The following is a 23768-nucleotide window of genomic DNA, read 5'->3' as shown; positions in this document are numbered from 1 at the left end:
CATGCATAGCCTCCCCCCTTATCAACGTCTTTCACTAGAATGGTCCATTTTATCTTTTAACCAAGAATGAACCTACACTGGCACGTCATAATTACGCAAAGTCCATAGTGTATCTTAAGGTTCACTCCTGGTGTTGTACATTCTATCGGTTTGGACAAAACTGTAGTGACATATATCCACCATTGTAATATCATACGCAGTAGTTTCACTGTCCTAAAAATCCTCCGTACTTGGCCTATTCATCTTTCCCCTACCCCTCACCCAAGGCAATCACTGGTCTTTTCACTGTCCCCATACTTTTGCCTTTCCTGGAATGTCATATAATTAGAATCACGGAGTATGTAGCCTTTTCCAGATTGGCTTCTTTCACTTAGTAATATGCATTTAAATTTCCTCCATGTCTTTTCATGGCTTGATGGCTCATTTCTTTGAAGCACTGAATAAGATTCTATTTTCTGAGTGTGCCACAGTTCATTTATCCATTTACCTACTAAGGGGCGTCTAGATTGCTTCCAACTTTGGCAGTTATGAACAAAGCCGCTATAAACATCCGTGTGCAGGGTTTTGTATGGTCATAAGTTTTCAGTTTTGGGGGGATAATACCAAGGAGCACAATTGCTGGATCATATCATAAGAGTACGTTTCGTTTTGTAAGAAACCACCAAACTGTCTTCTCAAGTGGCTGCACCATTTTATATTCCCACCAGCAATGTATGAGAGTTCCTGTGGCTCCATATCCTGGTCAGCATTTGGTGGTGTCAGTGTTTCAGATTTGGGGCATTTTAACAGCCAAAAGATTTCTGAGGCCATTCTAGTAGGTTTGTAGCGGTACCTCATTGTTGTTTTAATTTGCATTTCCCTGATGGCACGTGATACAGAGGATCGTTTCATATGCTTGTTTGCCGCTTGTATATCCTCTTTGAAGAGTTATCTGTTCAGATCTTTGGGCTTCTTTGAAAATAATTTTTAAATCATTTTAACCATTTCTTGTTGACTTTTAAGAACTCTATATTTTAGAATAACTGTCCTTTATCAGATGTGTCTTTTGCAAAATATTTTCTCCCAGTTTGTGGATTGCCTTGACATTCTCTTCACAGTGTCTCATGCAGAGCAAAAATTTTTTTAATTTTAATGCAGTCCAGCTTACCAATTATTTTTTTATGGGTTGTGTCTTTGGTGTTGTATCTAAAAAAGCATCCCCATACCTCAGTTTTATCCTACTTTTATCTCCTAGGAGTGATATCGGGTTTTTGTTTTTACTGATTTATTTATTTAATTTTGAGAGAGAGAGAGAGAGAGAGAGAGCACGCGAGACAGCGCAAGAGAGCGCAAGTTGGGGAGGGGCAGAGAGAGAGAGGGTGAGAGAAAGAATCCCAAGCAGGCTCCACACTGTTAGTACGGAGCCTGATGTGGGGCTCGAACCCACCAACCATGAGATCATAACCTGAGCCAAAACCAAGAGTCAGACACTTAACAGACTGAGCCACCCAGGTGCCCCAATATCATTTTAGGTTTCATGTTTAGGTCTATTATGCATTTTGAGTTAGTTTTTGTAAACAGTGCAAGGTCTGTGTCTGGATTCTTTTCTTTATTTTATTTTTTTGCATGTGGATGTCCAGTAGTTCCAACACCATATACTGAAAAGATGATCTTTGGAGCGTCTAGGTGGCTCAGTCGGTTAAGCGTCTGACTTTGGCTCAGGTCATGATTTCACTGTTTGTGGGTTTGTCTGTGCTGACAGCTCAGAGCCTGGAGCCTGCTTCGGATTCTGTGTCTCCCTCTCTCTCTGTTCCTCACCCACTCGCATGAGCATGCACTCTCCCTCTCTCTCTCTCTCTCTCTCTCTCTCAAAAATAAAATAAATGAACATTAACGAAAAAGATTATTTTAGCTCCATTGTCTTACCTTGGCTTCTTTGTCAAAGATCAGTTGACTGTATTTATGTGGGTCTCCTGTTGGGCTTTCTATTCTGTTTCACTGATTAATTCAATTAGTCTATTCTTTCACCAATACTACACTGTCTTGAATATTGTAGATTTACAGTTAGCCTTGAAGTCAGGTAGTGTTAGTCCTCCAACTTTGGTCTTCTTCAATATTGTGTTGGCTATCTGGGTCTTTGACCCCACATAAAAAATTCAGAATCAGTTTGTCAATATCCATAAAATAACTTGCTGGGATTTTGTATTGGGATTTTACTGGATCTATAAATCAAGTTGGGAAAAACTGACATCTTGGCAATGTTGAGTCTTCCTATCCATAAACAGGAGATATCTCTCCATTTATCTAGTTCTTCTTTGATTTTGTTCATCAGAATTTTGTAGTTTTTCTCACATAGATCTTGTACATATTTTTTTTGATTTATACCTAAGAAATTCTTTTTTGGGGTGCTAATATAAATGGTATGGGTTTTTAAATTTTTTTTATTTTTTATGTTTTTATTTTAGAGAGAGAGTGTAAGTGGGGGAGGGGGAGAGGGAGAGAGACTCTTAAGCAGGCGTCACACTCAGCACAGAACCCCACGCAGGGCTCAATCCCATGACCCTGGGATCATGACCTAAGCCAAAATCAGGAGTTGGACGATCAACCCACTGAGCCACCCAGGCACCCCATGTGTTTTTAATTTTAAATTCCACTTGGTCACTGTTGATATATGGGAAAGCAGTTTATTTTGTGTATTATCCTTGTCCTCTGCAACCTTGCTATAATTGTTTATTAATTCTAAGAATCTTTTCGTCAATTCTTTTGCATTTTCTATATAGACCATCAGGCCATCTTTAACAAAGACAGTTTTATGTCTGACTTCCCAATTTGTACACCATTTGTTTACTTTTCTTGCCTTATTGCACTAGCAAGGACTTACAGTACAATGTTGAAAAGGAGTGGTGAGAGGGGACATCCTTGCCTTGTACCTGTTCTTAGTGGGAAAGCTTTGAGTTTCTTACCATTAAGTATGATACTAGGCATAGGTTATTTGTAGATAGTCTTTACCAAGTTGAGAAAATTCCACTGTGTTCCTAGTTTGTGGAGAGTTTTTTTTTTTTATCATGAATACTTGTTGGATTTTGTCAAATGCTTCTTCTTTATTAATATGATCATGTGATTTTTCTTTTTTGGTCTGTCAATGATGGATTACATTAATTAATTTGTGAATGTTGAACTAGCCTTGCATACCTGGAATAAATCCCACTTGGTCCTGGTGTATAATAATTCTTTTTATGTGTTTTTGGGTTTAATTTGCTAACATTTTGTTGAGGATTTTTGCATCTATGCACACAAGAGATATTGGTCTGTAGGGTTTTTTAAAATTCTTATGTTGTATTTAGTTTTGGTATTACAGTAATGCTGGCCTCAAAGAATAACCTAGGAAATACCCCCTCATCTAGTTTTTGAAAGAGATTGTAAGAATTGGTATAATTTCTTCCTTAAATGTTTGAGAGAATTCACCTGCAAGCCCATCTGGTTCTGGTTCTTTCCATTTTGGAAGGATGTTAACTAGTGATTCAGTTTCTTTAATAGAAACAGACGGGCCTATTGAGATCAGCTATTTCTTCTGGTGTGAGTTTTGGCAGATTATTTCTTCCAAGGAATTAGTCCATTTCACCTAGGTTATCAAATCTGTGGGCATAGAGTTGTCCATAGTATTCCTATGGGAATTCCTAAGTGTGTTTCATTTGCATTTCCATGGGGTCTGTAGTGATAGCCCCTTTCATTTCTGATATTAATAATTGTTTCCTCTCTCTTTTTTCCTTAGCCTGGCTAGAGGCTTATAGGTTTTATTGATCCTTTCAAAGAGCTAGCTTTTGGTTTTGTTGACTTTCTCTGTTGATTTTCTGCTTTCAGTTTCATTGATTTCTGCTCTAATTTGTATTATTTCTTTTTTTCTGCTTACTTAGGATTTAGTTCGCTCTTCTTTTTCTAGTTTCGTAAGGTGCAAACTTAGATTATTGATTTTAGAACTTTCTTGTTTTTTAATATATGCATTCAATGCTGTAAATTTCCCTCTCAGCACTACTTTCACTTCATCCCACAAATTTTAATAAGTTGTATTTTCATTTTTATTTAATTTTCTTTGACCCATGTGTGAGTTAGAAGCATGTGGTCTAATCTACAAGTATTTGGGGATTTTCAGGTTATCTTTCTGTTATTGATTTCTAGTTTCATTTCACTGTGACGTGAGAACAGACATTGTATGATTTCTTTTCTTTTAAATTTGTTAAGTTGTGTTTACAGCCCAGAATGTGGTCTATCTTGTTGAATGTTCCATGTTAAGCTTGAGAAGAATGTGTTGTCTGCAGTTGTTGGATGAAGGAGTCTGCAGATGTCAATTATATCCAGCTGATTGATGGGCTTGTTAAGTCCCTCTGTGTCCTTACTGATCTTTTGCCTGTGGGATGTGTCCATTTCTTTTTTTTTTTTTTTTTTAATTTTTTTTTCAACATTTTTTATTTATTTTTGGGACAGAGAGAGACAGAGCATGAACGGGGGAGGGGCAGAGAGAGAGGGAGACACAGAATCGGAAACAGGCTCCAGGCTCCGAGCCATCAGCCCAGAGCCCGACGCGGGGCTCGAACTCACGGACCGCGAGATCGTGACCTGGCTGAAGTCGGACGCTTAACCGACTGCGCCACCCAGGCGCCCCGGGATGTGTCCATTTCTGAGAGAGGGGTGTTAAAGTCTCCAAGTATGATAGTGGATTCATCCATTTCTCCTGGCAGATCTATCAGTTTTTGCCTCATATAATTTCACATCCTGTTGTTAGGCACATACATGTTAAGAACTATTATGCCTTATCATTATGTAATGCCCATCTTCATCCCCGATAACTTTTCTTACTTTGAAGTCTGCTCTGTCTGAAATTAATATAGTCACTTCTGTTATCTTTTTATTAGTGTTAGCATGATATATATTTCTCCACCCATTTAATTTTTTATTTTTTTAATGTTTATTTACTTTTGAGAGAGAGAGAGCGCGAGTGAGTGATCGAGCAATCAAGCAGGGGCAGAGAGAGAGGGGGACACAGAATCCAAAGCAGGCTCAAGGCTCTGAGCTGTCAGCACAGAGCCCAATGCAGGGCTTGAACTCACGAACTGCAAGAATGTGACCTGAGCCAAGGTCAGATGCTTACACGACTGAGCCACCCAGGCACCCCTCCATCCATTTACTTTTAATCTTTATGTGTCTTTATGTTCAAGGTGGGTTTCTTGTAGAAAAGATACACAGTTAGGTCACATTTTTTGATCCACTTTGACAATCTCTGTCTTTTAATTGATGCATTTAGACTATTGACATTCAAAGTGACTCTTTATATAATTGGATTAATATCTACCACATTTTTTTACTGTGTTTTCTATTTGTTGCCCTTATTCTTTGTTCCTATTTTTGTCTTCCACTATTTTTCTGCCTTTTGTGGTTTTAATTTAGCTTTTTATATGATTCCATTTTTCCATTGTTTTTCTTTCTTCATATATCAGTTATAGTTATTTTCAAAACATTTTTTTGGTGGTTGCTCTAGAGTTTGCAAAATACATTTACAAATAATCCAGGTCCATTTTCAAATAACACTATATCACTTCATGAGTATTGTGAGTACCTTATACTAACAAAATACTCCCAATGCTTTCCTCCTACTCCTTGTACCATTGACATTAATTTCATTTATATATAAGCATATATAACGATATATGCATAAGATATATGCATAAGCATACATAATCAAACACATTGTTGCTCTTAGCATTTTGAACAAACTGTTACCTGTTAGATCAATTAAGAATAACAAAAAAAAAATCTTTATTTTTGTTTTACCTTCACTTACCGCTTCTTCAGTGCTCTTCCTTTCTTTATGGAGATGTGAGTTTCTGACCTATATTATGTTCTATCTCTCTAAAGGACTTCTTTTGACATTTCTTACAAGGCACGTCCACCAGCAACAAATTCCTTTAATTTTTGTTTGTCTGAAAAAGTCTTTCTCCTTCCTATTATTTAATTGATGTGTAGTTGATATACAATATTAGAATAGTTTCAAGTGTGTGTGTATGTGTGTATGTATATATATATATATATATATATATATATATATATATATATATATATAAATCAGACACATTTTCTTTATCTCTTCGACTATTGATGGACACTTAGGTTGCTTCCATAGCTTGGCTCTTGTAAATAATGCTGCAGTCAACATAGGGATGCATTTATTTCTTCAAATTGGTGTTTTCATTTTCTTCAGATAAATACCCAAAAGTGGAGTTGCTGAATCCTATGGTAGTTCTCTATTTAATTTTTTGAGGAGCCCCGGTACTGTTTTCCATAGTGGCTGCACCATTTTGCATTCCCACCAACAGCGCGTGAGGCTTCCCTTTTCTCCACATCCTCACCAACACTTACCTCTTGTCTTTTTGATACTAGCCATTCTAACAGGTGTGAGGTGATATCTCCTTGTGGTTTTGATTTGCATTCCTCTCCTTCACCTTAAAAGGTTAATTTTTCAGTGTGCCCGCCTGGCTCGGTTGGAAGAGCGTGCAGCTTTTGATCTCAGGGTTGTGTGTTCAAGCCCTATGTTGGGTGTAGAGATTATTTAAATAAATAAAAAATTTTTTAAAAAGGTTAATTTTTCAGGGTACAGAATTCCAGGCTGGTGACTTTTTTCTCTCAACACTTGAAACATTTTACTCCACTCTGTTCTTGCTAGCATGGTTTCTGAAGAAAAGCTAGACGTAATTCTTTGGTCCTCTAAAGGTAAGATGATTTTTTTGTCCTCTGGATTCTTTCAGGATTATCTCTTCATCTTGGATTTTCTATAATTTGGAGGTGGTGTGCCTAGGCGTAGTTTGGGTTTTTTCTTTATTTTTTATTTTGTTTTGCATTGATCCTGCTTGGTGTTCTCTTTGTTTCTTGGATCTGTGGTTTGTTGTCTGACATTAATTTGGGGAAATTCTTTTTGGGGAAAGTCACTATTTTTTCAAATACTTCTATTCCTTTTCCTCTCTCTCCTTCTGGTATTCCCATTATGCACATGTTACACCTTTTATGGTTGTCCCACAGTCCTCGGATATTCTCTTCTGTTTTGTTCTTTGTTCTCTTTGCTTTTTGTTTTTTGAGGATTCTATTGATACATCCTGTAGCTTAGAGCCTCTTTCATCAACTGTGTCCAGTCTACTACTAAGCGGTCAAAACCATTCTTCATTTCTGTTATTGTTTTTGTCTTTAGCACTTCTTTTTGGTTCTTTCTTAGGATTTCCATCTCTCTGCTTACATTGCCAGTCTTTTCTTGCATGCTGTTGGTTTCATCCATTATTAATAAATCATACTTGTTTTAAATTCTCAGTGTGATAATTCCAACATCCTTGCCATGTCTGGTTTTGATGTTTGCTCTCTTTCTTCAAATTGTGTTTTTTGCCTTTTGGTATGCCTTGTAATTTTTTCCCTCGGTACCTGGACATGATGTACTTGTTAAAAAGAATTGCTGTAAATAGGCTTTTGGTAATGTGGCGGTAAGGTATAGGGTGAGGGGGGGCATTCTATAGTTCTTGAAGGAAGTCTACCTTTTTACGAGCCTTTGCCTCTCGACCCTGAACTTCACAGGTGTTTCTCAGGTTGTGTTTATCTCCCATTAGATGGTACAGGATGGCTAGAGTGGGCTGGAGTTGGATATTTTCCTTCCCCAGGTGAGTTCGGCTCTAATGATAACCCAGCAGATTAGGTTTCGGTTAACTAGTTTCTCCCTGGAGCAGGACTCGCTGAGAAGAACAGCGTGCCCTAGTGTATTTCAAAATGGTTCTTTTTCTCCTCCCCTTGCTGGAAGCCTGAGGGAATTTTTCTCTGATATTTACCGTGGGAATCTGGTCAAGCTCTTGAAGGTAAATTCATAATATTGTGGAGGTCCTCTTATGACGGGGTTCCCTGGAGATTTTAACTCTCAGAGTTTTCTGTCCTAAGCTTCCAGCAGTTGGTCAATTACAATTCCACTTTTCCTACCCCAGCACTGGGTCCCAAGGCTGTGTCTGCTCCTGATTCTCTGCTCTGGTGAGCCCTGACTCCCTGTATTTGCAGGTCTGTCTCTCCAGTCTTGGTGACAGTGGCTTACCCTCTGTCCTTCTGCCCTCCCTTCTCCTATGGATCCAAGGAGAGTCGATTTTTCAGTCTGTTTCGCTTTTTCCTTGTTGTCAGGATGGAGTGACAACTTCTAAGCTCCTTATACGTGGAACTGGAAATGCAGATAGTACAAATTTTATCCTTGGTTACAAACATTATCAGTAGTTTTTCTTAAAGTAATAGACTCACTTTGTTCCTTTTAAAGAAAATGCTGCCAAATACTCAAGTCTTGAATGACATTAGTTTGTCAGTCTCTTAAATAAAAGTAATGTTTCGGGGCACCTGGGTGGGTCTGTCTGTTAAGCATCTGACTCTTGATCTCGGCTCAGGTCATAATCTCACAGTTCATGAGATTCAACCCCATGTCGGGCTCTGTGCTGACAACACGGAGCCTGCTTGGTGTTCTCTCCCTCTTTGCTGCTTCCCCAGGTGCATTCTCTCTCTCTCTCTCTCTCTCTCTCTCTCTCTCAAAACTGATAAATAAACTTAAAAACAAATAATGTTTCATGAGACAAGTGCCTCGTTCATCTCCGCCTGGTCACACATGGGCTTTTCCTCTGGATGATCATCATACTTCAGTATGTGACACAAGTACTTTATGCACACTTCCCACTTCATCACACATGATGCTAAAAAAGACGTGTCATCAAGGGTCAAAATCTATGAAAATTACTTGGTACCGTTTCTTCAAGTTTTTTCTTCAATGAAACTGAATTCTTTAGAAGTCCAATGCGCTATCCATGGTGCCACAGAGCCGAAACTGGATTCTTTAAAACCTGCATTCTATAAAACCTTAGCAGTGAAAAACAAAATGATTACCATCAGAGTTTGGTGCTACTCCCCTGACTCCTGTCATTGCTTTTGCACCATCGGTGTAAATGTCCTCAGCGTTGTTTGAAGAGAAACCATGAATTTCAGCAATAGTATTCAACGCTTGGAATATTCCAGCACTTACTCGCGCCTCTCTCCCAGAGCTCTCACATTAGAGATCTTCTTTAATGATTAGTTGATGCTGATACGGGATACACATAAGCTAAACAGCAAGTCCAGCTTGTGCCTATAGATTTGTCTATTTGAAAGGCAAAAAATGGTTCCGCTGAGGCGATATTAACCCCGTCTTTTTAAAATTGGCTTGTTAAAAAAAATGTTAATGCTTTATTTATTTTTGAGACAGAGAGAGACAGAGCGTGAGCGGGGGAGGGGCAGAGAGAGAGAGAGAGGGAGACACAGAATCCGAAGCAGGCTCCGGGCTCTGAGCTGTCTGCACAGAGCCGGGGCTCGGGCTCAAGTACGGTGAGATCATGACCCGAACTGAAGTCGGACGCTTAACCTACTGAGCCACCCAGGTGCCCCGATATTAACCCCGTCTTTATGTTTGCAGCTAAATCTTTCATTTGATGAGTTAGTTTCTTTGATTGGAAGGTGGAATGATATCCTCTACGGACTCTTCATCTAGTAGGCATTTGGCGATGTCAGCTCTACAATTTTTTTTTTCAGAAATACTACCAATTATTTTTTTTAAGTTTTTACTTAAATTCCAGCCAGCTGACACACAGTGTAATATTAGTGTGCACGTATCCCTTTGCATTCGTATTTTTGTATCCTTTGGGTAAATACCTAGTAGTGCAATTGCTGGGCCATAAAATAGTTCTATTTTTAACTTTTTGAGGAACCTCCACCCTGTTTTCCACAGTTTTCCACAGCACCAGTGTGCGTCCTCCCCAACAGTGCAAGAGAGTTCCCCTTTCTCCACATCCTCGCCAACACCTGTTGTTTCTTGTGCTGTTGATTTCAGCCACTCTGACCAGCGTGAGGTGGTATCTCAGTGTAGTTTTGATTCGCGTTTCCCTGATGATGAGTGATGTGGACCGTGTTTTCATGTGTCTGTTGGCCATCTGGAGGTCTTCTTCAGACAAATGTCTATGCGTGCCTTCTGCCCATTTTTTAAATCGGATTATTTGTTTTTTGGGTGTTGTTTGATAAGTTCTTTATAGATTTTGGATACTAACCCTTTACCAGATATATCATTTGTAATTACCTTCTCCCATTCCATAGGTGTTGTTGATTGTTTCCTTCACTGTGCAGAAGCTTTTTATTTTGATACAGTCCCAATAGTTTATTTTTGCTTTTGTTTCCCTTGCCTCGGGAGACATGTCTAGAAAGAAGTTGCTACCACCAATGTCAAAGAGATTACTGCCTATGTTCTCCTCTAGGATTTTTATGGTTTCATGTCTCGCATGAGGTCTTTAATCCATTTTGAACTTATTTTTGTGTATGCTGTAAGAAAGTGGTCCAATTCCATGCTTTTGCATGTAGCTGCCCAGTTTTCCCAACACCATTTGTTGAAGAGACTGTTTTTTCCCCACTGGATATTCTTTCCAACTCTACAGTGCTTATTAATTTCTCCACTGTTGGGTGTACTTGTTCAGCTGCTATAATGCAGTGCCCCCCACACACTATGCTTTAATGGCTTTTCCATTTCTATTCCGGAAAAACTATAACAAACATTTTTGACTTGTAAATACCTCATAGCATCTAGTTTTAAATATTTAATTCCTTTTTCTTTAAACTCTGAATGATTGATTTCAGGATGACTCAACACCTTAGCTCTCAGTATAATACTATTCTGAAATGTTCCGTTGCATCAGACATAGATAAATTATCAGTGTCTATAAGGCCAAAGGAATGATAGCTTTTTGTCATATTCTTGTTTCTTAATTGTGGTTGCAGTATACTGTGTATGTTCCTCCTTTCTGTGATTCAGAGAACTCTGATAAGTCAGTTTCACACTTTTTTAGCATCTTTAGACCTAGACATTATGGTTTGAGCAAGTGAGTCTTCTAATCTTTCTTTTTTTTTTTTTTTTTTTTCAACGTTTTTTATTTATTTTTGGGACAGAGAGAGACAGAGCATGAACGGGGGAGGGGCAGAGAGAGAGGGAGACACAGAATTGGAAACAGGCTCCAGGCTCCGAGCCATCAGCCCAGAGCCTGACGCGGGGCTCGAACTCACGGACCGCGAGATCGTGACCTGGCTGAAGTCAGACGCTTAACCGACTGCGCCACCCAGGCGCCCCTAATCTTTCTTTTTAAAGCCAAGCATTCATCTTCAAATTTCAGAAAAAATATGTTATAAAAAATTTTATTATATAATGACATATAAAGTCTTCAATAGTAACAGTTCCAGTTAATTTTAAAACTTAGATGACCTTTCAGAACTCCTGGGTGGTTCAGTTGGTTAAGCATCAGACTTCAGCTCAGGTCATGATCTCACAGTTTGTGGGTTCGAGCCCCGCGTCAGGCTCTGTGCTGACAGCTCGGAGCCTGGAGCCTGCCTCAGATTCTGTCTTCCTCTGTCTCTGCCCCTCCTCTGCTCTCGCTCTCTCTCTCTCTCTCTCTCTCAAAAAAAAAAAATAAACATTAAAAAAATTTTTTAAAGTTTAGATGAGTTTTCAAAAAGTATATTTAAATATTACAAACAAGACTGCAAAGCATATTTACTTCTTATGGTTTCACATAGACACAAAACTTCTAGATTTCAAAATAATAATTTGTTAAATGAGAATGAGGTAGGCATCACCTCTAAGTAGCCAGTAAGAGCACTAAGTATGGAGAACACATTAACCTCTGAAAAGTGCATGTATTTGTACCTCAACTATCATAGAAAGTTTTAGAATGCACAAACACATATTCCAGAGCAATGATTTCATTATACATTATGTAGTCTCTGGAAAATTCCTTTATATATTTGGGGGGAATAAGAGTGAAAAGGGAAAATAAAGTCTTAGTATTATTATGGAAGTAGGTTGGACCTCTAGAACTTCCTGAGAAGGTCTCAGAGAGCTGAAGTTGGAGGGAAGTTGGGGGGAAGGTCAGAACTGGAGCTGGGGAGACCAATTAAGAGGATGTGGGGATGCTTTATGTGGCAGTGGCTCTCCGACCTGTGTGCTCATCAGAATCCCCTGGAGGGCTTGTTAAAATAGATGGCCGGACCCCACTCCCAGCCACTCTGGTTCAGTTGGTCTAAGACTGGGCCTTAAAATTTGCATTTGTAACAAATTTCCAAGTGATACTCATGCTACTCGTTTTAGGGCCACCCTTTGAGAACGACTGCCCTGGGGCCCTGCTGCTCTTCTCAGAACTCACTCCATACTTACTGTGTATGAATCTACATGAGTAGGACTCCCAGATGATTTGTTTACATATTAACGTCTGAGGAGCACTGTTCTAAGAGACCGTTAATGGTCTCCTAGACCTGAGGATGAGGAAAAGCGCACAAGGTTAAGTTATTTATAATCAGCAAAAAACAAGACTTAATGGCTGGTCAGAGGGAAGTCGGGGAGAGGGTGAAATGAGCGATATACTTTGGCTTCAAGTGTTAGGTACACATGCACGACTCCACTGTGTTTTCAACTCAGAATCTATTTGTGGCACATATAAATTAGTTAAATGCAAGTCTCTTCCGCGAAAGCGTATTGAAAACCTGTCTCCCATTCCCATAGCATTCATCCCCATGCAGGTTAGAGACACTGGGTAACCGGCAAAGATCAGGTGCCCCCTATCAGTTATTGGTGCCCTGACGAACAGAACGGGATATTCCAGGTATCCCAGAGCAAAGAGCGCAGTCTGTGATGTGCAGACAATGGCGGCAAACTCAGTGTGGTTTCCGTTCAGAGGGGGGACCCCAGTCTCCTCAAACCCTTTTGTTGTCTTCCAAAAGCCTCCAGCTAAAGGACTCCTCCAGGTATTAGAGTTAGCAATGTACTTGACCAGCTGAGCCAGGATCCCAACACACAAAGTAGGCTGCAGAAGGTAAGCAGTCCCCACTTCCAGAATGCATTCTCATCCCTCCGTTTATTTGATCCTCACGCTGCTGGGCATGGCAGGCGTGGTTGTTGTCTCCATTTTGCAGATGAGAAAGCGGAGTTCGAAGGAAATTAAATGACCTGCGTGGAGTTATTGAAATGGTAAGAGAATGAGCTGGGACTAGAACCCAGGCAACCTGACTCCAGATTGGGTGCTCTTTTCACAATAGTGTAATGCTGTAGCTCCGCTGAACAGCACACTGATCTGTAGGACAGATTCCCCCTTTTTTGGATTCCAGTTTATTTAAAGAGATGACGTGAATGGAAGGTTCAGACCGTGACATCTGATTTCTTAAAATTGCGTGATTCATAATACATTACATATTATTAGCGACTTTTATTTTAATGGTCAAGCAATTAATGATGAGTCACAGCAAAACGTCTGTGGCAGAAAAAAAAAAATGCTTACATTGTCACCAGGTCTGTTCATTATCCTCTGTGCTCTATATCCAGATCAATCGATAGTTAATTAATCGTGATGTGCTTCCTGAAGTACAAGGTTATAAATTAATTTAATGCTCATATGCATATTTTTTTGTAGGAAAAATGAGTAGAAAATGACTACCATGCCCATCTCGTTGTAAGAAAATGTATGTAATGATTACAAGCATATAATAAGAATGGTTTGCCCAGCCAAATGTTTGTTCATTTCTGTTAATCAGTATTCATTTGAGCTACTTTCATGCAGTTTGTGGAGGCAATGCAATCAGTTGAGTAGTGTGGCAGATTTAAATCAGTAATAAAAGCCCTGGGGAAATTAACGAGACAAAACATTAACCACAGACTAAACATTAACATATATTAGCATTTTTATTATACCTGTAGAATTGTTAAATGGGCATGGTTACTACTATTAAAAAGTTTATGTTGTATATCACATAATTTCAATGTATGTTTTGTTTTAAAACTTTTAAGATTTAATTAAATGAAATTGAACAACAGTGTAATAGACAATTCAACAGAATGAACTGGAGTTCATTATTGTATTTCCGCTGGAAACCTATGGAATTTCCACCCCACCCTACCCCTGAGCCCCAAGGCAGCACCCTAAAACAGGTGGCACAGGTGATACTCCTTTAGAGTGGACCGCGGGATCAGACTGGGTATTTAAATTGCATAACCATAGAGGAAGGTTTATGTTTTAATTCTTTGGTGTTCTGATGAATCCATTGACGATCAAAAACTAGATTTACACCAATTATTTGGCAACAGTTCTCAGAAAAGCACTCTTTGGGACCACAGTGATCAGCTGGAATCTAGCAGAAAAATCATTCTATAATTAAATAAAACTGCAGAGACCCTCTGGAGCCCCTCAAGTTTTGGTGACCTGAGATAAAGCTGTTGAGAGGGAAGGCGATGTACTGATCACAGAGGACAACTCGGTGAGACAGCCAACTTCTTCCTCAAAGGCTGTCCAGTTTCCGAGGACAGTATGATGCATCTGAGGCTCTTCTCCTACAGACTCACTAATGGGAACTTTTCTCTTTCTGTTTCCCCCTCTTCTTTCTCCCCTTCTGCCTCCCTCCTCCCCCTCCTCCTCCTATTATGGGCCATGTAAGTTAAAGCGTGCACACACACACACACACACACACACACACACACACACACCTCTTATTTATTTCTTGAGAAAGAAAATGTTGGAGCACCCCGGATGGCTCAGTCGGTAGAGCACGCAACTCTTGATCTTGGGGTCGTGAGTTTGAGTGCCACTTTCGCCATAAAGTTTACTTTGAAAAAATAAATGTAAAGCCTTTCCTTCATCTGATTTTTTACAACTGAGAGCAAAATACATCTGTTAGGGTTAGTTAAAAGTGGGAGAGAGGCATGGGGAGCCTGGGTGGTTGAGTGTCTGACTTTGGCTCAGGTCATGATCTCACAGTTCATGAGTTCAAGCCCCACATGGGGCTCACTGCTGTCAGCACAGAACCTGCTTTGGATCCTCTGTCCCCCCTCTCTCTCCACCCCTCCCCCACTTGCTCTCTCTCTCCCTCCCTCTCTCTCTTAGAAATGAATCAATAAACATTAAAAAAAGAGTGGGAGAGAGTTGGAGATACTCTTTAATGTATTTGCACCCCCTTCCCCATTTGCTCATCTTTTAGGGTATTACAGCTAAAGACTTAAACCTGTTGCATTTTTGTAGCCATAGGATCAACCTGGAATCTCCATTTGGGGGAAACTGTAAGGAATACACTCGGGCCAGTCATCAGACTAGACCTGGTTTATACCATAGGAATTATAGATTTTGTAGCCAATCCAAGAGTCTGACTTTAGTCAGGGTCCAGGGACATCCTTCAAGCAGCAAGCACAGGCTGGACACAATTAGGAACCGCATCTCCCACAGAACTGGACATCCAGTGTTTTAGTATGGCTATTAATAGACTCTTACCTGGCAGGCCAAAGAGTTTAAATCACTCCACTAGAAATACTGCCTGAAACTTAGGTTGAGATTGGATGTCAGTTTTCAGCTTATCTTTAATCAGTAGCCCTTCTTTAAAATATGTTTTTGAATTCTTCATAATCATCACTTTTCTCCGTTTATGGGTGGGATGTCCAAAGGACTACAAAGCTGAGCCACACTCAATACCGGGAAGCCCCAGAGCCTGTCATCTTGACAGAAATCTATGGCATCGAGGGAAAAATCAAAAACGAAAACTTGGGCACCCGGCTGGTCAGTCGGTGGAGCATGCAACTCTTGATCTCAGGGTTGAAGTCTGAGTCCCACGTTGGGTGTAGAAATTACTTAAAAAGAAACTCTTTTCAAAATAAACTTAGGGGGCACCTGGGTGGCTCAGTCAGTTAGGTGTCCGACTTTGGCTTGGGTCATGAGCTTGTGGTTGGTGAGTTCGAGCGCATGTCGGGTTCCGTGCTGACAGCTCGGAGCCCGGAACCTGCTTCCGATTCTGTGTTTCCCTCTCTCTGCCCCTCCCCCACTCGAACTCTATCTCTCTCTCAAAAATAAACATTCACAAATTAAAAATGATAACTTAAAAATAAAACAAATAAATTTAGATTTTGGAGTCAGACAGATGTGGGTTCAAGTCCTAGCTCTGCCATTTACTACCACTGTGACTTTTCTTCAGTTCCTTAACTGTTGTGAGCTTCAGTTTCCTTATCTCTGAAAAGGGGGTCAATCATATCTGCTCTGCTGTAGACGGTTGTTGCAGAACTCACTGCTGAGAACAGAGAATGGATGTAGAAAGTATTACTGAGGCACTAGGCTGGGTAAGGTATTATGTTACAAATGTGAGGTATTGGTATTGTTGAGAAATTTACAATGTAGACTTTCTCTGCTGAGCCACTCAGAGGGAAAGATCAAGCATGAGTTTTTTTGTCACCCGAGAGTCTCCGGAACCAACAGCAAATGGGGCCTGAGAATCAGTACATTTAGATTTTAACCAATGGGTTATTTGCATTTCTTGACATGTCAGTTATGGGGAGCCTGTGTGAATTGCATCAAACCAAATGCTTTATGTGGTTTCAAAATCTTTGGTGACATACTGTACTTGAAAAGTCGTTTTCACCTATTCAAAGGAATTCAGAATCAAATATGGCACTTGCTTCACATATCATATCTTTTTTTTTTTTTTTTTTTTTGCATGAGGCCACAGTTACAGGTGGAGTGAAGCTGTGGGCTGGGTCAAAACGAAGTCCTGTTGTGGATGACAGGTAGAAGTGGGGTTGTAGGCCAGTTCCCCCCCTTGTTTTAAAACGTTTTATTTATTTTTGAGAGAGAGACAGAGTGCGAGCCGGAGAGAGGGGCAGAGAGAGAGGGAGACACAGAATCCGAAGCAGGCTCCGGGCCGTGAGCTGTTAGCACAGAGCCCGATACGGGGCTCAAACCCACAAACAGTGAGATCGTGACCTGAGCCGAAGTCAGACGCTTAACCAGCTGAGCCACCCAGGCGCCCCATGTTCTCTTGATGCCTAGTCTACTGGGCTTTTCACTATACCTTGCTGGGCCCTAGTGGTGTATTCTCCTCATGCATCTACAAAGCCAGTGCTTCTGGACCCTGGTTAGAAAAGAATGAATGCTAAGCTTAGTAGGATGACCTTCTGGCCTAGATATGGTCAGAGGCCTGGTCTTCTTATGTTTCAAGTCTTGTAACACTTCAGAGCGCTCTTGCTTTCCCTGCCACAGGTTCTGGCACGTGAATAAAGGCACCATTAGGAATCACAGTTCATGGAAAACGAAAGGGTTTTCTATCCCAGGTCTATTGGTAGAGACACTCCCCTCTCCAATAAATTCCCTCCAACTAACGAAACTTCAAGATAGCAGCATCTTTGACCAGGGACATTAGTCAGTGAAAGGAAATTGGATTGCGCTGTTTATTTAAGAGCCTAAAAGTCCTGGGCAGGCTACTGAGTCCTAAAATGCCACTTGGGAGGCTGGTGCTTCTTCAGCAAGTGCGGCTGTAGAGTCAGACCCAGGTCTCCTAGCATAGCCTGATGTTGCCCGAGGGGGAGGCTGAAAGGACCTCTTTAATGTGACTACTTCGTCTCTTTGTAAATTAAGGTTTCTTTTTGCGTCCCCTTCACAAAATGAGCTCGTAACATTCACCTACAGTTCACACGGTGTGGAGGTGAAAGATGTGCGGAGAAGAGCCCAGAGGGGGGGCGGTCTACATTTGACAAATGCTTTGTATATGAGAAGAATTTGTGTCATGGTAGATTTGTGGAAGAAAATACAGCCTGTCTGATAAGATGTGGCAGATTTCAGATGGGGGGTGGGGGGGGGCATTGGCAGGACATCATTGTTTGCCCCTTACCCCACACGGAGCCTTGGGAAGCCCTCCTGATAATACCACATTGGGTGGCTTGCGAAGGAAGGTCACACTGGCTACAATCTCATTTGTTCTTAACCTTCCTACTTTTGCCTCAGCTGCACCCCTTTCCAGTAGGGTGGGAGGGGGGTTCGAAACTTGAAAGTCTTGCCGTGGCCCAATTAGCATTCACTGATACAAAGGGCAGACTTTCAATGGGGAAGCAGGTTTCACAGCTGTGGTTTGTGAGTAGACGAGCTACCATGGAAGATGTGTGAAAGATTTTGATTTCAGCGCTGGATTGGGAGCAGGTGTCGGTCAAAAGAACGTGTCCTGTGCTCCTGAATGTGCTAAGAGTACTTTGATCCTGGTGAAATAGATTCTCACACTGATGTATATTCGCGGAGTAATAAATAGATACTTAGGGAAAGAAAATCAAGGTTTTGTTCTACGAATGTTCACCAGTAATGTAACAAAGTAAACATGTATATCTCTCCGAACATAGTTTTAGGGTGCACAGTCTGGCCTCAGTTATTTGTGTCTGCTTTACAAGCTTTGGAAGCAATTGGGACTGAACTGCCCAGTCCAGCCAGGCAGCCCCCTAGCCTAAAGCAACCTACCAGACTGCTACCAATTAGGGCAAACTCAGAGAATACAGATTCTTCATATGAAGTTCATATCAGCCCAAGTCAAATAGCATTCCATAAACACATCTGCAAAATTCAGTATCATACATTGCACAGCCAAACAGAGTGTTTCGAAGTGTCTGCAACTTTTGTCTCTTTCCTGTTAAGATTAGACGATTGAAAATACCTGGTCTGACTATAGGTGCTGTCCTTCATCAATGGAGGTGATGCTACTGCTGGCTTTAGATCTTGTTTCTTTAAAAAAAATTTTTTTTCCTACATTTATTTATTTTTGAGAGAGAGAGACAGAGCACACGTGGGGGAGGGGCAGAGAGAGAGGGAGACCCAATCTGAAGCAGGGTCCAGGCTCCGAGCTGTCAGCACAGAGCCTGATGTGGGGCTCGAACTCATGAACTGCCAGATCGGACGCTTAACCGACTGAGCCACCCAGGCACCCCTAGATTTTGTTTCTAATTCAAGAATTTATGTACGTATGGAAAACTTTCCAAAGCTATACGAACTAAATGCCATTTATGCTTTTATAAAGATCTAGATAGCTTAGTAAATGTTGTCAGGGCCATCTTGAGAAATCCAGAAACAGATTACCACACACAGCCCATGGCCTATCAGTAGAATGGTGTGCCAGACCTGATAACTAGGACTTCCGTTCAATTTGTTTCAATTAATTTGCCTTTACTGAGAGCCTAACAGTGTGCAAAATTCAATCTGAATTCCATGGAGGTACAGAAGTGACAAAGGTATAACCTCGGTCTTCACTAGGTGTTTCTAAAATATTTCCTAGAGTATACAATCTGTATATTCACCTTGGCTACGTTTGGCTATGTTTTGGAGGACCGGGAATTCCTTTGAAAAAAAGAAAATATAGAGGGGTGCCTGGGTGGCTCAGTCGGTTAAGTGTCCTGATCTTTGGTTCAGGTCATGATCTCGTGGCTTGTGAGTTTGAGCCCCACGTCAGGCTCTGTGCTGACAGCTCAGAGCCCGGAGCCTGCTTCCGATTCTGTGTCTCCTCCTCTCTCTCTGCCCCTCCCGCACTCAGGCTCTGTCTCTCTGTCTCTCTCAAAAGTAAATAAACATTAAAAAATTTTTTTTTAATATAGAGAGGGGTGCCTGGGTGGCTCAGTCAGTTAAGCGGCCAACTGGCTCAGGTCATGATCTCATGGTTCATGAGTTCCAGCCCCACATCGGGCTCTGCGCTGATAGTACAGAATCTGCTTAGGATTCTGTCTCTCTCTGTCTCTGTTCTTCCTTCCCTCATGCTCTCTTTCTCTCTGAAAATAAATAAACTTAAAAAAATGGAGAGTGGAAGAACTGGAAAGCAAGATCATCTTCTAGGGAGGTGACATTGTATAAGCTTTGAAGTCACACAATGAATGAATTCACTACCTGTTTGCTGCGGGCAAGTAACTTAACCTTCCTGAACCTCACTTTCTTTACCTGTAAGATGAGGGTGATAACTTTTAGCTTAGTGTCTGGCATAAGGGAGACATGTTAATGCATACTTCTTTAATACAGAAGTTCATTTAGGCATTTGTCTGAAAATGAAAAAAAAAATAGAAATCTATAAACAATCGAACCACATCATTCAGAACTAAGCTTTAGAAGGAGGCATCCAATAAGTACTTTGGAATGAACAAATGAATGGATAGAGAAAGGAAGGCAGGGAAAAAGAGGGAAGAAAGGAGGAGAGAAGGTGGACTTTCTTGAGCACCTGTGATCTCATGGTACTCTCAGTCCTGGGCTTAGTCAGTGATACGTGATTCGTAGCTGACGACACTGGCTATGGATAGTTGCCTTGCCTTCTTCCTTCCCTTGGGTGTTTTTAGGAAAGTCACAAGAACAACTACATTGACATTTTTCCGAATATCCCCCCTTGGGTCTTATAACAAAATGCTCCCAAGAGTTGGAACACTCTGCATGGAGGCTGTGTTGTAACACCCTCTCATCTCCCACACCAGTTTCTCCTAAGCTTTGCAATTCCCATCTGTGAACCTTCTTCATACGAATAAATACCGAGTGCCATTGACAGGCGTCAGTAGCGCAAGTCCTGTGTAGAGGGTCCTCTCAAATGTGTACTTCACTATAGAGGAAAAGCGTTTTTCATCTTAGGAAATCTTTGAATAGGCTCTGCTCAGAGCCCACTACCACACTCTTTGGCCTCCTTTTCCACAAATGGGCTCTTTGCCTTAAAAGCGTATCACCTTTTTTGACTCTAGTAATAGCTTCGTTCTGCTCTTTAAAAAGAAATTGGGGAAGAAATTGAAGTGCATTTCAGAATTTGTTTCTACTCTCATATCTGTGAAAGTATCATATAATTATATTGCATTTCTTTTTCAGATTGGCAAGTTATGTGCCCATTCTCAACAGCGCCAATATAGATCTGCTTATTATCCTGAAGATCTGTTTATTGACAAGAAGGTATTAAAAGTTGCTCATGTAGAACATGAAGAAACCTTATCCAGCCGAAGAAGGTGAGAGGGATTTTTTTCCTCTATTTCAGCATACAATTAGCAATTGTGCTTTAAGGTCAAAAGCCTTTGGAGTGAAGCTTCTTAAATACACATTATTTAGTTCTTCTGAGTAGAGCATTTGATTAATTAAATTCTACCATTTGTCAATGTTAAAGAGAAAAGATACTGTATTATATGTAAGCCATATTTAAATGTAAAGTTACCATATGTAAATATCCAGTACAGCCACACAGGTGGAATGGACCTCTCTATTCAAGGCATTTATTGACGAAACAAAACATTTTCTGCTTATGATCTGGTCTCACAACTTTATGGCTTCATTTATGACTTTCCTGGTATTAACGGTGACTCCAGGTCAAGTTGACCAGAGAGAAACTGACAAGACACACTCACGTGTATACACATACTGTGCATTCTATATCCATTCTTTTAAGTATGTAAAATTAAGGATTCACGGGGCACCTGGGTGGCTCAGTCGGTTGAGTGTCCAACTCTTGATTTCGGCTCAGGTCACGATCTCATGGTCATTGGGATCAAGCCCCCCATCAGGCTCCACACTGTCAGCGCTTGAGATTCTCTCTCTCTCTCTCTCTGCCCCTCCCTCCTCTGCTCTCTCTCACGTTCTCTCTCTCTCTCAAAAATAAATAAATATACCGTAAAAAAAATACAGGGATGCCTGGGCGGCTCAGTTGGTTAAGCTTCTGACTTTGGCTTAGGTCATGATCTTGTGGTTGGTGAGGTTGAGCCTCGCATCGGGCTCTGTGCTGACCGGATGGAGCCTGTTTCAGATCCTCTATTCTCCTCTCTCTCAGCCGCTCCCCAGCTCCCTCTCTCTTTCTCTCTCAAAAATAAATAAACATTAAAACGTCTTTTAATTAAAAAATAAATAAAATGAAGGATTCTGTTTCTATTTCTTAAGACAGCAGTCAAGGGACTAACTTCTCTTCATTCCTTCATTCATAAATTCTCTTCGTTCTCTTCATTCCTCCTCCTTTACCGCGATTCCCTCCTTCCATGTTCTAGCTTCATGGTTACAAATTAGGAGTAGACACCGGATGGGACTCCTAACACAAATCTGGGAGAACTGCCTTCCAGAAAGGACTGCACATGTCGCCCACGCTGCCACTGACTCAAGAATAGCTAGCTATGAGTTCTGCTTCCTGATAACTTTGAGGGAATTGGGAGACACTGAAAAATTAAGAGATGGAAATTAAGAGATGAAATAAGCAACAGCTTAGATGTGAGCTAGATTATTCCATTCATATCCATTTACTACAGGAGTTTGGGAAGTAATAATTCTTCGTCTTATATGATCCAGTTTGGAATGTGACAAGAGAGAGTCCCCCCACCAGGAGCATTTCAGAAATCCCATTTTCTTCTCTTTTGTTGACTTCCAACCTAATAGATTTCTAGTTTCCCTGTAGCAGCAGTTTGAAATTGTGATTCAGGGACCCAGGAAGTCCCAGAGATGCTTTCAGGGAGTCTGTGAGGTTCTCCTTTTGCTAAATCCATATCCATGTGAAGCGGGGTTTTGTTCATATACTTCAACCAAAACAGTGCACTGCCACAGACTGAATGTGGGAGCCACTGGGAGAATTTAGCTGTCTCCTGTTAAGCCAGGCTAAAGATATTCTGTAAAAATGCAAAAATGGTATCACTTTCTCACCATTTTTTTTCATAAGTGCTATTTACATTAACATATAATGGCTCATTGTTGGTTTATAATAAATAAATAAATAAAATCTTCCTGAGTTTTAATTTCTAGGCAATAAATATCAAATGTATAGTATACAAACAAACAGCTATATAGAGCAACAAACATTTATTAACCTCACAGTTTCTGTCAGGAATTTGGGAACAGCTTCGCTGGGTAGTTCTCAGTCTCTAAAGAAATCTCGGTCAGTTTCTGGGGCTGCAGTCATATGAAGTGTTGACTAGGCTGGAGGATCTCCTTGCAGGGAGGCTCACTTACACATTTTAGCCAAGTTAGTGCTGGTTTTTGAAAGGAGGCCTCATTTCCTCACCACATGGGCCTCGCGAGTGTCCCCATGACACAGCTGCTGGCTTCCCCAGAATACGCGATCCGTGGAAGAGAGCAAGCAGAAAGCTGTGATGTCTTTTCTGACCTAGTCTGCGAAGTGACATGCCATCTATTCTGACATCAATTTGTTAGAAGTGAGTTACCAATTCTAGTGCACTCTCAAGGGAAGGGAAATTAAATTCCACCTCTTGAAGGAAGGAGTATCAAAGAATTTGCGGACATATTTAAAAACCACCACAGGGGTCCTGGCCCCAAAATATTTGACAGCCATTTCCCTATACCATAGGGTTTCTTTGGGAGGTTTTTGTCTTTCTGGGAAGACAACATTTGGTCATTTCTCCAGACCTTCTGTAACCCTGACTTGACTTTGTCCATTGTTCTCCGTTGCTTTTACTCTCTGCCCAAACCACCTGAGAAATTAACCTCAGTCTTTGATCTTTAACTAGGGGAAGCCCCTTGCATGTTGGACTGAAGTGAAAAAAATGATATCCTATTGTATATATATTTAAATGCTTCTTTATTTTGAGAGAGAGAGAGAGCACAAGCGGGAGAGGGGCGGGCAGAGAGAGAGGGAGACAGAGCGAATCCCTAGCAGGCTCCACACTGTCAGCACAGAGCCCAATGCAAGGCTCAAACTCACGAACTGTGAGATCATGACCTGAGCCGAAATCAAGAGTCAGACGCTTAACCGATTGAGCCACTCAGGCGCCCTAAAAATAAAATCTTTTAAAAAAGAAATAAAATAAATAAGTGGAATTTTTAAATTATAAATTATATCTATATATTACAAATGTAATATAATGTAATATGTTTATATTTGTATAATAGTATACGACAATATGTACTTTATATATATTGCTTCATTTGAGCAGAAATTTAGGAAGTGCCTAT

At 40.7% G+C, this 23768-nt stretch overlaps 1 protein-coding gene across 1 annotated transcript in view; it reads left to right on the top strand.

Annotated features, from left to right (window-relative positions):
* The window catches only part of GPC3 (glypican 3), a 422633-nt gene that overhangs the window by 258603 nt on the left and 140262 nt on the right, over positions 1-23768 (top strand). The window contains exon 4 of the mRNA XM_058714569.1: positions 20703-20836. Coding sequence (XP_058570552.1) covers positions 20703-20836 — 134 coding nt within the window. The remainder of the gene's footprint in view (positions 1-20702; positions 20837-23768) is intronic.

Source organism: Neofelis nebulosa, chromosome X, assembly GCF_028018385.1.
Source record: "Neofelis nebulosa isolate mNeoNeb1 chromosome X, mNeoNeb1.pri, whole genome shotgun sequence".
Lineage (NCBI taxonomy): Eukaryota > Metazoa > Chordata > Mammalia > Carnivora > Felidae > Neofelis > Neofelis nebulosa.
Note: the sequence above shows the minus strand (reverse complement) of the source record. Positions and strands in the feature narration are given on the sequence as shown.